Genomic DNA, 16,348 nt, shown 5'->3' with positions numbered 1-16,348 from the left:
ATCTTATTTTCCTTCAAGAAACTTGGTTAACCAACTCTCCAGTTTGGAACAATTATGATATTATTCTGGAACCTGCCATACGAGCAACCAAGGGTAGACCAATGTCAGGATTGCTAACTGCTATGAATTCCGTAACTAATATGCAATTGCATTCCTTGCCTACTGTTAATTCTTTTATACAATGCTCCTATTTTGTTACTAACCACTTTAAAATAGCATCTATCAATGTGTACTGGAACCCTGTGAGTATTTCGACTAATTTGTTTTTTAAAAATCTGACATCGTCAATGGAGCATATCATTCTGAATAATGGCATTACTCATTTCATAATTGCAGGTGACTTGAATATTCATCTAACAAATAAGATTGTCACAAAAAATCAAGACCGAGTTAAATCTTGGAATTTTTTTGCCAAAACGTGGAATTTAGTAATGTTGAATGGAACGAGTGACAGAGAGACAAAAGACCGAAGGATAGCACCAGAGCCAAAATCATCCAGACCCGGTTGGCCCAAAAATCACTGGTGACCACAACCAAGCTGAACCTACAGTAAACATTTAAGGGAAAATAAACACCCTTGAAACCTCCATTTGGTGTGCGAGTAGTTCTTCGAAGTGACGCGTGTCACATTAAACAATTCAGTGAGAAATCAAACTTTTACTCTGACATGCATTTTGAAACGCCACACTAAGTTTATCTGCGCTGTGAGGCGTTCCTGCATTCGTTGTCTTAATTGCCACCTGCACTTCCCTCTTCATTAATCTCATCTAACAAGGTCCTGGACTGTATATTTCTAAGCGATGATAAGTGTAGTCCCTCGAGGAAGTTGTCGAGCAAGTCGGCAGTCTGGGAACCAATCCCCTCCTAAAGATCCTTATAAAAATCCCAGAAGCATATACTAATTCCTTCATTAGAAGTAGTCAAGAGCCCATTGTAATCAAAAACAGTGCTTCCAATAGAACTATCTGTTGCAAAAAAAACACCTTTCAGAACTCAATCGCAGAAACGCCCATCTGCGAAAGTTCTTGATGATCAGTTGCCTTATCGAGATTATAATCTACATCATATCCGCTCTGGTAATGCTACCTATCAAGCTCTGTGATAGGATTATGTCGTCGATTTGTGAGTATGAATCACCGACTGGATATAGAAAATAACCGCCTGCCCCTTTAGCGTGACTCTCCATGAGTCTTGTAAGTTATAGGCTTGAAGTAACTTGTTCAAATGAGATACCTGTCAGACCGTTGTAGTACAGCCATCTCTTGATCAATGAAGCCCGTTATCCAAAACTAGGTTAAAGTCACCAGCCAGTATTAGATTTGAAGAATCAAGCTCATCGAGCGCTTGCACAATAATGGGATTAGTAGCATATACACTACTGCCTACAACATATCCCCTGGCATTGAACAGGAACATGTCTGCAAGAATGGACCGCAATCATCAGATCTCTAGGTCTTGAACCTTGACGTCCTCCTAAACAAAATGCTGGTTCCCCTATATTTGGATCCATAGCAGCTAGAGACCTCCACAGGATGTTTTGTTTTCAATGCAAGCACAATCTGCCTCCTATAGCTGAGTCTCCAGGAAGAGAGCAAGGCCAGCATTTTGTTTGGTAATGTAATGTCTAACAAAACCTTACATGTCTTATCCAGCCCACTTACCTTGCACTTGCCACCAGCTGGCCCTATTACTTATCCTGTATTCTACTAACCATGTACTGCACTCTCCTTGCACTTGCCACCAGCTGGCCCTATTACTTATCTTGTATTCTACTAACCATGTACTGCACTTCCCCTCTCCCCTTCCCCTGCACTTTTCCCAGTCCCCCTAACCTTGCACTTGCGTGATCTGAATGACACCTGGCCTAGTAGGATCGTTGTCTGTTCTCCCCTTGGTCCTCCCCTGCATCGTTGTGCCTTGAAACACTTGTGTATAGGCGCGTTACAAATGCCTCATCATATCATTATCATATCATTTAAGGCTTTCACCCGTCAGGAAAGGCCCACTCTGCTTCTTCTGCCTCTTGGGATTGTATATAGTATATCTGTGAATCCCCCCCCCCCCATCAGAAAGCAGCCGTTCTGTGTCTGGAGGGAGAACATATATGTTTTGCATGCACCGCAATAGCGCTGTACAATATTTCAACTATGGTACCACCTATAGCATAGAGCATAACAACAAAGAAACAAAGTGTGTGTATGGAGGGAAACACATCAAGGGAGGTAGGCAGGACCACCAATGAAGGCTACAAACCTAAACCTTTGAGTCAAAACTGGACTTGGAAGTTATCACGCTCAAGCATTTAGATATAAGAGCAGTTACCATAATTATTAGACTCCAGCCATATTGCCACCCTCTAACCCCTTAACTCTTTCTTGAGAGGGGCTTTCCGAGCCGATACTGGAATCGAATTCCAGAGGGTGGGTGCAGGATAAGAGGAGGGTTGTTTGTGGGTCCTCTCTTTGCGGACTAGCCGTGATTCAAGCTGGGTGGTCGATTTGCTGTACAAGATATGTTGAGCATCAGATATTTGGAGCTTAGCTGCCAGGTTCGCTGTTATGCAAAAAACTAAAATGCCATCACAGACGCGTGACCTATTGATTTAAAATTAAGAGGCTATTGCCTTGTCATAATATGGAGCAATCCCTGCTTCAAGAGAACAAGTAGGAGATCATTCTAGTATTCCATCCTCACTTAGACCTTCTCCTAGGCTATAGAGGACTTGTAGCATAGGGTTTAGGACCGCACTGTCCGCCATGCCCCTTGTTCACCTGCACGCTGATAGAGCAGAAATACATGGCTTGCATATATTATGCCATCCTCACTTAGACCTTCTCCTAGGCTATAGAGGACTCGTAGCATAAGGTCTAGGACAGCACTGTCCCCTCATGCCCCTTGTTCTCCTACACGCTGATAGAGCAGAAATACATGGCTTGCACATATTATGCCATCCTCACTTAGACCTTCTCCTAGGCTATAGAGGACTCGTAGCATAGGGTCTAGGACTGCACTGTCACCCCATTCCCCTTGTTCCCCTGCACGCCGGTAGAACAGAACTACATGGCTTGCACAGAGAGTGTACAAGTCTGCCTGAGAATCTTTGAAGTAAGGTCATACCCTGTATTGGAGAATAGTGTTACAAAAGTTCCAGGGACAGTTGCACAGCTATCTAGAGGGTGCAGGGTTCAAATCAGCCCTTGCCCCTCAACTCGCACACTTCAGGAAGCCCACATCACAACTGGTCCACTAAATGTATATCAGCCACAACTTGGAAGGGGGAATCACACTGTAAGAGGCCTGGTGAGCACATTCACCATTATCATCTTCATATTATCATTACCATATTTCAGTCTGGCTGAGGCACTGGGGAGACAATCACTAAACATATGAGATGAGGTGGGTGATATGTAGCTTTCACAATCTCTGCCTGAGCACGACATTGAGGTCCTGAGAGGTCCGGAAATGATTCTTAAAGTGAAGGGTTATTCTAGGTCTCTTAGCTTCAGTTAAACTCACCCTCAATCCCCCTGGTTCTCGAGGATGTGCTATCCCCCACTCACTCTGAAATCCCAGTCCCACACTTCTCTGATGCTCCTGGCAGTGCCACAACCCATACCTCCACAACAGCAGTTAAGCAGCGTCAGCAGTACCCTATGCCACAGGCAGCTGAACAGCCAGAAGTCGGGCAAATCACTTCCTATCCCACTTCGACTTCCTCAAGCATCTTTAGGAAATCGATGGTTGTGACATGACACGTAGTGGCGTTGGGCAAAAGCATTAAGGTTTAAGATGAAAAACGACACCACTGCTCCATCCGCCATTTTAAGTCACCCATCGAGGCAATATATTTCATCCAATGAAAGTCAAGATCAGATCCTGCACAATGCAACACCACCCAGATGAGGAAGTGGGGACACCTGAATAATCACTGTGGGAATATAATCAGAATAAACAAATCATGTTGTGTGCTGGTTTTATCAGATGTATCAGCGGTCTTTGACATCATTGATCATGAGATCCTTCATGATACGCTGAAGCAAAGAATGGGCATCAAGGATGCAGTATTGAAATGGATTGTTGCCTTCCTTAGAAACCGGCAGCAAATCATTGTAATTGATCAAGATGGTTCAATACTTGGCCCTGTGCCTTTTGGAGTCCCCCAGGGTTCGATTTTATCACCCATCCTTTTTAATCTCTATATGGAGCCACTGGGGGACATTATAGTTAAACACAATGTTTGTATGCACCAATACGTTGATGATACTCAACTTTATTCAAAGTTATCTGCTTCTGGAGATTTAATATAGTCTGGTGATTGCAGGATATTGAGAGCTGGATGGCTTCCCACTTTTTGAAACTAAACACACTAAAAACTGAATTTATTTTATTTTCACATGCAACGCCTACTTCATTGTTTATAAAGACGTTTCATGAAGCAAAGAATGTTGGTGCCCCTTCCCAGTTTGCAACTTCACCCTGGATACCCATTTCTCTTTTATCCCCCTTAAAAATCCACTGGTGAAATCAGCCAACTTTCAATTTTCTGAACTTTTAAAGCGAAATGGTCACCCAAATGCATCTTGACACTAACTTACATCAGAAAGGGAAGCAGAAGCTAAAACAAGTAGGTCTGCAGGGATCTCCTGAATGACATAAAGACATCCATCCTCCAAAGGGCAGCAGGCAGCGACTTCCACAGAGTTGAAACCACCACCAAAAAAGACCCCACCCAGGTAAGCCTGAAACGAGGAATCTCAACTAGGAACACCTCAGCGGAGCGCAGAGAGCGGTGAGGCACATAGAATCAAACTTCAGCTAGAGATATACTGCTCCAGTCCCATGGAGGGCTTGGGAAACCAGGCAACATTTCTTAAACTGAACCCTCTTTCCCACCGGTAGTCAATGAAGGTTACGAAGAACAAGGGGAATATGGGTGCCGCAAGGGGTAGAAGTCGATATGCGAACTGTAGAGTTCTGCAGGCATCGAATCAGGTAGGCTGACTGCGAGAGGAAGAACCTGTTGCAAGAGTCAAGGGAAGACGCTACATAGGTGTAAACCACTGATGCCCATAGATGAGATGGCAAGAAGGGTACAACCTTTTGCAGTATCTTCAGTTTAAGATGGCCAGCCTGGCAGATGGCACTGACCTGGGCAGCCATAGATAAGGAGGAGGTGATTTTGACCCCCAGATCTTTCACCAAAGAAACTGGAGTAGGGCACCTGCCCAGCACAGACGGCCAGAATAGAGGTGACCAGGGAGCAGCAGCCATAGAAGATCCCACCACCAGAATCTCCATCATTTCCTCATTCTTTGTCAGCCAATTGGTACACATCCACCTTCCCATGGCCTCTAAGGCACATCCTAAGCCTGATAGCAGACTCTGGTCAGGTCAAATCCAGATGAATCAGGATCTGCGTGTCATCAGCATAGGCATAGCAAGTGAAGCCGTGGGAGGTGATGAGCTCCATAAGAGACTGAACATAAACGTTAAACAGAATCGGGGAAATGGCAGAACCTACAGGAACACCCACAAGAAAGTACAGTAGGTGTCAACCAAAAAGGTGAAAGAAATAGAGATTGCAATCGATCCGAAAGAAAAGAAGTGAATCAGGCCAATTTTGCCCCAGAGAGGCCGACCCCAGCCAGGCGACTCAGCAGGACTGCGTGATCAATGGTGTCAAAGGAGCCGGACAGTTCGAGCAGTATCCATGCCCCTGTACCGCCTTGATCATGCTGTTGAGTGAGATCGTCCACCACTGAGACCAGAACACCCTCTGTGCCATGGCCTGGCCAGAATCCTGACTGAGATGAATGAAAGAAAGAGGAATTCTCCAGAAAAGTAGTTAGAAGAGAACAGGCCAACACCTCAAGCAGTTTCATCAAGAATGGAAGCAAGAGAGCACCAAAGGGTCAAGAGACAATTTTTCCAGTAGAGGATTTACCAAAGCATGCTTAAGAGAGACTGGAATAGAACCAGTTTGTAGTGCTTCATTGAATGCTTGTGCAAGTATCAGGGCGATCTGAACTATCACCCCCTTTAAAACTCCTAGAGGAATGGCATCAGTGGGGGAAGCGTACCTCAACTTAGTTGAAGCCGTTATGTTTTCCTCTTGTGCAGAGACATGGACCACATCCCAATTGGAACAGAGCATGGCAGTACTTTAACTTTCATTTATTTTCTTTAAGATTGGTTTATCTCTGAGTGCCATTTTTGCTCTTTAGTACAATCTTTCGTTCTTTCACTGATCAATACCAGAAATTCCTTGCTAATAGGATTCCTTAATGCAGCTGCCCGCTTAGTTTGTGGTGCAAGGTATTTGACCATATTTCCCCTCTTTTAAAGAGCCTGCATTGGCTCCCGTTGAATTCAGGATTACATTTAAATTGATCTGGATTGTATATAAAACATGTCATCTCCGTTCGCCTGAGTATTTATCTCAGAAATTGAAAATCTCAGGGGGTTTGAGGGCCTAAGAAGGCTTCGTAGCCAGGAGTGTCTTCAGCATGAGGTACCAAGTTTTAAAGACAATTTTATATTGAATAGGTCTTTTTTAGGGGCTGCTGTGAAACTTTGGACTGCCCTACCAAAAGATCTTCACTTCTCTAAAGATTATCTAAAGTTTAGAAAGAGGGTAAAAACCTGGCTTCGGCCTCAAGCATTTTACATTTTTAGTGGCTTACCTGTGGCTTTTTAGTATTTAGAGTATATATGATATATGTTAGGGATTTATTTTAACATTAATTCTTGTTGCAATCTTAATATGCTTCTAGCAAGAGGGTACCTTGCGTATTGAATTCTAGGCTAGGTCAAATGTGTATGCATTGCTGTATATTGTTTGTTATTGTAAACATCTGTATATGGTTTTATTCTGAAGCGCTCTGATGCTCTTGTCAGCCACGTTTGCACTATATACATGTTTTTATAAAAACCAAATAAGTCCTGTTTCAAACAGCATTCAGCATTCAATTCCCAGTAGCAAACAGTAAAGTCAATTGAATACATAGGTACATTAATATAAAAACCGCTTAGGGGACACAAGAATCTAGTCAAAAGAACCCCAAAAATGGAATTGTGCCCAACCATTCTCATTACCCTTCCTGATAGCAATATAGACATTTTGAAACATTTATCATTAGATGTGTGTTCTGTTGATCTTCACGGTACACGTTTGAATTATTTGTCTTAAGAATGTATGTCGAAATTCGAGCCATGCAAAAAAATGCAGGATGCATAACTTAGACTAGCCCCAGCTTCTGGATGTATCCATTATTACCAGTTCCACTAGGGAGGGGCCTATCATGTCTTAAAAAAAAGTCCTTCTTCATATGGAACTATACGTGTATGAAACCTATTTACCTAGTTTACTAAATACAGAACCTGTTATTACACGGCCTGTTTTGTTTAGGTACTGTATTGCGCAACTCCTTTCTTGCTGATGACAAATGACAGTATAAGCTGTTTCTCTGGCTGTTTTCATTGGACTGATTCCTCCATGTGATTACAGGGTGTGCACGTAACACAACAATTGACACATGGTGTGTTAAAGATGAGGCAGACACGTATTCCGTGGAGTGGCATCAATCGGAGACGGCAGAAGGCCTTGAGAGTCCTGCAGGTGGGTAGAGCCTGAAGCTAGGGACAGCAGCTGGAGTCCTAAAGGTGGGTAGAATTAAAGCTTAGAGACCACACCGGGGGTCCTTCTAATGGGTAGAATCAGAGGTTGGAGACTGTACCGGGATTCTTTCAGTTAGGTAGAATCAGAGGTGGGTAGAGAGGATGGATCTGCTTAAAGTATCCCAGTGTCCCCATTGCGTGTATTCTGATGTTAGATAATGGGCCTCATTACGAGTTTGGCGGTAGCCGTGCCCTTATTAAGGGCACGGCTACCGCCAAACTCGCTATCGGCCCCGGCACCCGCGAATGGGCCATTACCAGCCCATTACAAGATGAATGGGCCGGTAATTGCTGATTCGTGGGTGCCAGTATTGCCGCCTCCCGATCCCCATTCTGCCCTAAAGGGCAGAATGGGCGTCGGGAGCATGGTTGCACCGGCACCGTTCATAACGGTGCCGGAGCAATCACGAGTTCTGCTCGCGGGTGCCGGTCTTCACGCCTGGTCAGACCACGCGTGCAGTCCGGCACTGCCAAGCAAAACTCGGAATGTGGCAGAGAGGTAACAAAGGCGCCGGTAGTGCTACCGGCACCATTGTTGCCTTTCCGCCACATTCGTAATGAGGCCCAATGTCTCATAACTACATTGATAAAGCAGGGACCTTCAATGCTGCTTGAAACTCTGTCTGCTCATTCCATGATCACTCCTGCTCATTAGAAAGACCTTTATCTACATAGTATTCACACTACATTTCTCCCACTCTAAGCACTTGTATTATTACCCAATGGGATTGTACTAAATCTATAAACCTGAGCGGTGAAGGGCTGAGTTGGCCCTGCTGGGATTCAGGCTTGTGAAGTGCAGGTTGACCCTGTGTCAGAGATGAGCACTTACCTCCCACATAGACCTCCAACATCAAACGAGAGCACTGCATCGCCTGTGCCTCCTGCCAGAAAGCCATTCACTATTCTGGCAAAGTTCAGAAAGCCATCCTTCATCTTCAGGGGGCTGATCAAAGTTGGCTAGCACAGCATTATGCTAAAGTACACAGGTGAGTCTGTGCACTGTCAACTCCAGTCCCCAAGTACAACAGCGGCTCAATGACCTCCCCTGCGCCTTCATTGGCAAACTTCAAAAGATCATAAACCCATTAGACAGTACAAGCCCCCTCAGCCACACCCCAAAAATATGGACACCCCAGCAGCAGGAATTTATTTTCATCTGTGAATGATGTGTCCTACTCCCAATCCCAGGATTTAGGCCATGCAAAGAACGCTCCAACCCCGCTCAGCAGTCGTCACTATCTCTTTTAAGGCTTCAGTACCCCCACCCATCTCGAACCTTATTAACAGCTCTACCCTACAAGGTGTACCCCATCTAGAACACACTGGCATAATGGGGGTTGCCGCAGCCCCTGCAGTGCGGGGGCCGGGTGGGGGTATGCTGCCCTTGCCACCAAGGAGCCAGTGTGCAGTGGGGGAGCCCCCGCAGCAGGGCTTACAGGGGGGGCACCTTTTGTGTTATGCCACTGCTAGAGCACCACATTTAACATTCCTTTCTAGCATCTATACATATCCGGTTCAGGGTTCAGTTGTTTCATCAAAGTGAATTACTCCATTTTAATTCACTTGATACAGTTACATTGTGGGGAAGTACTTCATATATGTATATTTGGGTGTAATGGATGTAGTGGCGGGGTGGGAGATAGGTAAAACAAATGGAAGGGAACCCACCCATTATAAACAAAAAAGAAGCTCAACAAAATTATAAGTAACTGCATCAAAGTGAATTACAACAAAGTAATTCCCTTCAATAAAACAAAATAGAACCCTGAGGTCTGCTTCTCGTGGCCCTGCTGCACCCGCAGGTTGGACCTTTCCCTTTATCTTGCATTCCTACAAAGGGCTGGATTCTGAGTGAGGGTCCATGACACTCAAAGCCACTCTTAATGACCCTCTACATGGCCTAGCGGCTATGCAGGGAGGTCACAGATGGCCCAGCTCTGCAAGGCTGGCCTCCTGCTGTCGGCGACGATACGTTTTCACACGATCCGGCATACACCATAAATGCTGCCGAGCGCCGGTTCTGTCATTGTAGATGAGTCGCCGGAGCACCCCAATCAACTATAGTTAATAGAGAACTATGTCTACAGAGTATAAATACATGGACTTTTATATATTGTTATATGATTAGGACTGGTTGCACTTCTGCTTTTGAAACTAATTTCAAATTAATGGTGTATCCTGGTTTAGGGTCCATGTACACAATGTCCATCCACAGCACTGCTTAGAGTCTGGCTAATGAGTTTGACTGAAACGCAATAAGCAATAACTACTTCAGTGTTCTGATCATGATTTTAATCATTGTTCTAATCATGATTTTAAATCTAATGATTTTTGTAAATGTAATAAATTCCTTAGTGGCAACCCCTTTGCCCTGCCACTACATGTGGATGTTTCGGTCACCTATGTTATGGTGGCCGTCAGTGGCAAGTGCTCCTGAGTAGGAGGATATATTTACTGTAGACAGAAAGAGTACCAGGCCATTCCAAGAAGTTCTCTGCTTTCAGATAATCAAATGTACTAAGCTTGGGTAGGCTTAAGTGCAACGCATAGGGGCACTCCATGCTAGTCTCATGAAATGTATGAATTTACTTTTTTCAATATACTCTGTGGCCATCTGTGTTGGAGCACAACCATTTGTGTTCCAGGCCCTTTTTCTCCACTTTGGCCCCAAAGACTGTCCCACTTCTCACCCCTTACGTGCATGTTTGGGAATCCCGCCATGCACAGAGCTCACTGCGGCATGTTGCTCATTTAACTGAGCTGTTTTCACTGAGGTGTTTGGGTTGACCTTATTGCCAAATGATAACCTAATCAGGCAACTGCAGGGAAGTGGTTGGAAATGGAAGATATATATGCAGATTAATCTCAGAAGAGCCCGGAAACGACCTGATCTCCACAGTGGCCCAGGAATCCCCATAGGTTTGCTGGCAACAGCTTAGAACGTACACACTGATGGTCACCCTTACATGGAAGTGACGTCTGGGGCACTCGATTGCCTTTTATCATGGTTTTGCCTGCAACTTATTGCAAAGTTTATCATGTGAGCGCATAGCCCACAACTGTAATCGGTTGCTTTTGAAGAGATAATCACACCTAAGCTCACTTTGCTTGCTGAGCCTTTTTAGCACATTTTTCACAGAATACCTAGCAGATTACTACAACCCAAATTCTGTCCTCAATCCAGCAATCAATTATTCACTAATGTAGCGAAACACATAACAACTGTTAAGGAAAATGTCACAGTACCAGACATCTCTGTTAAAGCAAGTGTTAATTTCCTGCAATGTAATGCACAGTCCTCTCATGTTTAGAGTATAGTCTACTGAATCCTAAGACAGCCCACAGTGCTACGAGGATATAACAATAGCAGTAAGCCACTATATAAATATCACCTTACATTATCCAGTCATTATACAAACTTTAAAACCCAATTAAGGGAGGGACCTGACTTGAACCCTGAGCAGTGGCTACCTCTGCTTTTGGTCTATCAACAGGTGTGCTAACCAATACTGATGGAGCGACGAGAAAGGCTGAGATTCCACAAGGCCGTGCATGCAAACATTTGCCTGAGACAAAACTCACACTGTGAGAACACCAGGAACATACCCCATGCATCGTGCCGCCCAATGGCAACCAAATCAACATTGAGGGGCGAGTTCTGCAAACTGCACTGCAGTGTGCATGTCCTGCAACAAACACTAACCTTTGCACTGAACATATAAAATAGACTAAAAGAAAACTATTGGAACCCCTCATTCCCACCTTTCCTCAAACAATTTCCCAGACTTTCAACTCTTCCCTTGCCTGCTCACACTGCTAGACCACAGATCCCTGATGCTAAGAAAATTCAAACGCAGACATGGGGGATAGGGGGGCACATCCCCGTTCCTCCTATCCTGTACCAGGCTTTGATCCCCACCCTCCCCCACTTACCATCCAGAAGAGCAACCCTACACTACTACTTTCCATCCATGCACTCAATAGCCTATGAAAAGCCTACATTAAGCATTGAAAAAGGCCAATCCTTCTCAGAAAAAAAGTACTTTAAAAGTGTTCATGACATGTTACCAAACTCAAACTCCTTGAGATGTATCCGGATTTATGCAAAATCCAGGGGCCTTTGCTGGAAGTTAGGTCACTGATGGAAACTTAACTTAAGCAAAACAACAATATGCAAGCTTCTCCGGGGCCTTTGCCGTAAATTAGGTCACCGATGCAAACTTAACTTAAGCAAAACAACAATATGCAAGCTTCTCCGGGGCCTTTGCGTAAGTTAGGTCACTGATGCAAACTTAACTTAAGCAAAACAACAATATGCAAGCTTCTCCGGGGCCTTTGCCGTAAGTTAGGTCACCGATGCAAACGTAACTTAAGCAAAACCACAATATGCAAGCTTCTCCGGGGCCTTTGCCGTAAGTTAGGTCACCGATGCAAACTTAACTTAAGCAAAACCACAATATGCAAGCTTCTCCGGGGCCTTTGCTGTAAGTTAGGTCACCGATGCAAACTTAACTTAAGCAAAACCACAATATGCAAGCTTCTCCGGGGCCTTTGCCGTAAGTTAGGTCACCGATGCAAACTTAACTTAAGCAAAACCACAATATGCAAGCTTCTCCGGGGTCTTTGCCGTAAGTTAGGTCACCGATGCAAACTTAACTAAAGCAAAACAACAATATGCAAGCTTCTCCGGGGCCTTTGCCGTAAGTTATTTCACCGATGCAAACTTAACTTAAGCAAAACAACAATATGCAAGCTTCTCCGGGGCCTTTGCCGTAAGTTAGGTCACCGATGCAAACTTAACTTAAGCAAAACAACAATATGCAAGCTTCTTCGGGGCCTTTGCCGTAAGTTAGGTCACCGATGCAATCTTAACTTAAGCAAAACCACAATATGCAAGCTTCTCTGGGGCCTTTGCCGTAAGTTAGGTCACCGATGCAAACTTAACTTAAGCAAAACAACAATATGCAAGCTTCTCCGGGGCCTTTGCCGTATGTTAGGTCACCGGTGCAAACTTAACTTAATTTAAGCAAAACAACAACAAAAAAACTCAGTCCACTCTCTTGATATTAGGATTGTTCAGATGTTTTTGATTGCTTTGACTAAATTTTACTTTTTGCTCTGATTTAAACTCTGATGCTCTATTGAAACACTGGCAAATGTGCAGGCAAAGCCCTACTAAATGTATTACATTTCAGCTATGATTTTAAAGAATGTGTATCGTTATAAATAGGTGATAGCAAGGAGGCCCATAGAATGCACTCCCCTCTCTCCCTAAAAGCCATAACTATTGACAGTAGCATTACATACACACCGTTTTTTCTGCACTGAATTCTCTTTGATAAAATATCTCCTCATTAAATACTTAAAAGCAGGATTTGTACCAAGCCCCCCCCCTTAAATCCTACCACCCAATACACTGTAAAGCAGGGTCTGGACATATTCCCATTCTGCTCATTGTCGTATTTTGTAACTAGTGCAGAAATCACCCAGCAAGTATGTATTTATTTAAGTTTTAAAAAAGTGCCAATTTGTAGCTCCTCAGTGTTTTTTCTGTTATTTCCTCATCTTGTTAGGTTAACAAAAATACTTTTTAAATTGCATTTATTTTGGATCATACATTGCTATACTCTGCTCAGGTTTGAAAAGCTTTTTTATGAGGTTAAATTTAATATTTCTTACTAGAGACAGATTCCCTTATGATCGACCAGTGATTTTGTCGGAAACTGGATCTATTAGTCACGTCTCTAGAGTACAACTATTGGTTGTTGGGATGTACAGAGTGCATGTAATGATACCTGTAAACTTTGCTTCTTTCAACAGGAAATGGAGCCATTACCTACACTGAGAGCCCGCGGATGAACCCTGGGAGAGGCACGCACTGCGATCAGAGCTTTAGCGAACACTCCCAACTCATGACACATAGGAGGACCCAAACGAAGATGAAAGCATTTACCTGCAGCATCTGTGGGCTGCGCTTCACTAACAGGCCCAGTCTAGTCATGCATGAGGAATGCCACACACAAAAGAAACACAATGAGAGTACCAAGTGTGTAAAAACCTTCAATAAGGGCTCAAATCTGTACCAGGATCACAAGATCACTATTGGGGAACAGCAATACCAGTGTACAGAGTGTGATAAAAGCTTTTCTCAGAGCTCAAATCTGAACACCCATCTGCAAATCCATACGGGGGAGAAGCCCTATGAATGCACAGAGTGCAGGAGAAAGTTCAGTCTCTCCTCAAAACTAAAGGACCATCAGAGGATTCACACTCGGGAGAAGCCCTTTGGATGCATAGAGTGCAAGAGGAGCTTTCGAACATCCTCCTCTCTGAAAATCCACCAGAGGATTCATACTGGGAAGAAGCCCCATAAATGCACAGAGTGTAGGAAAAGCTTCAGTTGCATCTCAGCACTGAGGACCCATCAAAGGGTGCACACTGGGGAGAAGCCCTTTGAATGCACAGAGTGCAAGAGGCGCTTCAGTGACACCTCAAAACTGAGGCTCCATCAAAGGAGTCACACTGGGGAGAAGCCCTTCGAATGCACAGAGTGCAAGAGGAGCTTCAGTGACAGCTCAACTCTGAGGGTCCATCAAAGGATTCATACTGGGGAGAGGCCCTATGGATGCACAGAATGTGGTAAGCACTTTAATAGGAGCACACACCTGAGGGACCATCAGAGATCCCACACCGGCGAGAAACCATACCAGTGTACAGAGTGTGATAAAAGCTTCACTCAGAGATCAAATCTCTATACCCATCAGAAGAGACACACTGTGGAGCGACCTTACCAGTGTATGGAGTGTGAGAAAAGCTTCACCTCGAGCACAGAATTGTACAAGCATCAGAAGATCCATACTGGAGAACGACCATACCAGTGTACAGAGTGTGGGAAAGGTTTCACTCAGAGGATGTGGTTGTACAGGCATCAGAAGATCCACACTGGGGAACGACCTTACCAGTGTATGGAGTGTGGGAAAGGCTTTATTCAGAGGTCACAGCTTTACAAACATCAGAAGATCCATACTCGGAACAGGCCTCATAACAGGAGTGCACAGGGTATGCTAAGTGTTGTAACCCAGCCTTCAACCTAAGTGGAAATTAGAGAGCCCACCTGGGGTGGTGGGTCAGAGGTAATTGGAACAGTGCTGAACATTTGTAAATTGGCAAAGCACATCCTGTCGTGTTATTCCTCTATGGCGAAGACCCATGTAAAAGACTAGAGGATGGGGCTGGGGTGATGGCTGGGGGTCGGGTACTACCACCCGCTTGGTGTACTTGTGTCTGTAGGGGCTGCATTGGTGTCTTCCAAGCTCTCCAGTCCACCTCTAGCCTGTAATGTGTAGCCCTCCAATGCCCCTCCTAAAGTGCTGTGAACCCACACGCTCGCTCTAGAAGCCCTTTAAGGCCAGAAAACCCCCAAACTTGGTCAATAATTTGTGGGGAAGCAGATAGAGGGGCAAAGCTTGATCAACCGGGATGAGAGGAACTTGTTGGAAGCACTGTGTTGTGTGGGACAGCTAATGAGCACTGTTCTTGCAATAAGAATAATGGGAATGTCACATCTTGACCTTGGTGACTACCACACTCATGGACTATGCCTGCCGAACAGCTGACTATGGTATACCAAACTCTAATATGGCAGAGTGAAATGCATGAGGATGCTTAACAGCGTCTGCGGAGAAGACCTGCTCGCATTAACCCTGAGTTCTGGTGTTGCCGAGCACTCAACGAGAAGAGAAAATACCTCAAGTGCCTGCCAGAATAGTATTGGCAGCATTTTGGAGGCTGCAAACAACCCAAAATCCAAGATGACGGTACACATAGAAATAACCACCGCCCGCCCACCAATTCAAACCAGCTGGGAAAACTGAAGTCCAATGGTGAGCGAGACAATTGCTTGGCTTTCTCCACACGTGTTCCCAATTCTAACAATTACAGATTACTCTGAACGGCCGCTAATATATAACAAGCATTGGCAAAGCCAGTAGATCTGAGTGGTTTAATTGGTGCTTGTGTTTGTTTATGAAAATTGTTTGGATAGAAGTTTGGATAGATGGGTGTGATTGTGCGGATGGAGGATTGGCTGATTGTTTAGTTGGATTTTGAAGAAACAAGGAAAAGCCCAACTAAAAGTCTCTGTTGCGATACACTCTCACCTCTGACCATCCTTGCTGGCTCTAGTGACTCCCAAACCCTTTTGACCTTCTGCATCGTCCACAAGGCCTTCTGGGTCCTCAATACCTTCAACTCTTTCTTCCTAAATATCTTCCTTCTCGAGCTCTTCGCTCATCCGCCTCCAACTCCCTCAGGGTCAGTCGATTCTCCAAGCAACAAGTTGGTGGTAGATCTCTTTCCTCAGCTGGTGCCTCCCTCTGGAACAGCCAGCCTGCCCCCTTAAACTTGAGGAGAACCATCGCTGGTTCCGGAAGCACCTCAAAACCTTTCTCTTTGCTTTTGCTTTTTCTCCTCCTCTCCTCTGCTGACCTCCTAGCTGTAACTGAAATTGCACTGGCACTGGCTACCTTGACACCCTCTGATCTCGGGGCCAGGTCCCTCCCCTGCCAGCATCTTACACCTGCACTCCCCACCTGGCAACCCCCGCACTTGGGGACTGTTTCTGTATCCCTACAGTCCCCCTCCCAGCCCTTGACACCTGATGTCTGCA

General features: G+C 44.8%; 1 protein-coding gene across 2 annotated transcripts in view; it reads left to right on the top strand.

Moving 5' to 3' along the window:
- Nucleotides 1-16,136, top strand: part of LOC138489329 (oocyte zinc finger protein XlCOF6-like) — a 111,917-nt gene extending 95,781 nt beyond the window's left edge. The window contains exons 8-9 of one of the 2 annotated variants that reach the window (XM_069617029.1): nucleotides 7,508-7,618; nucleotides 13,501-16,136. In XM_069617029.1, coding sequence (XP_069473130.1) covers nucleotides 7,508-7,618; nucleotides 13,501-14,774 — 1,385 coding nt within the window. In that variant the 3' untranslated portion in view covers nucleotides 14,775-16,136. The remainder of the gene's footprint in view (nucleotides 1-7,507; nucleotides 7,619-13,500) is intronic. The other variant, XM_069617028.1, reaches the window with a different exon arrangement.
- The last annotated feature ends 212 nt before the right edge of the window (nucleotides 16,137-16,348 follow it).

Source organism: Ambystoma mexicanum, chromosome 9 (genome assembly GCF_040938575.1).
Source record: "Ambystoma mexicanum isolate Mex_15411 chromosome 9, UKY_AmexF1_1, whole genome shotgun sequence".
Lineage (NCBI taxonomy): Eukaryota > Metazoa > Chordata > Amphibia > Caudata > Ambystomatidae > Ambystoma > Ambystoma mexicanum.
This window is presented reverse-complemented; position numbering and strand designations above follow the sequence as displayed.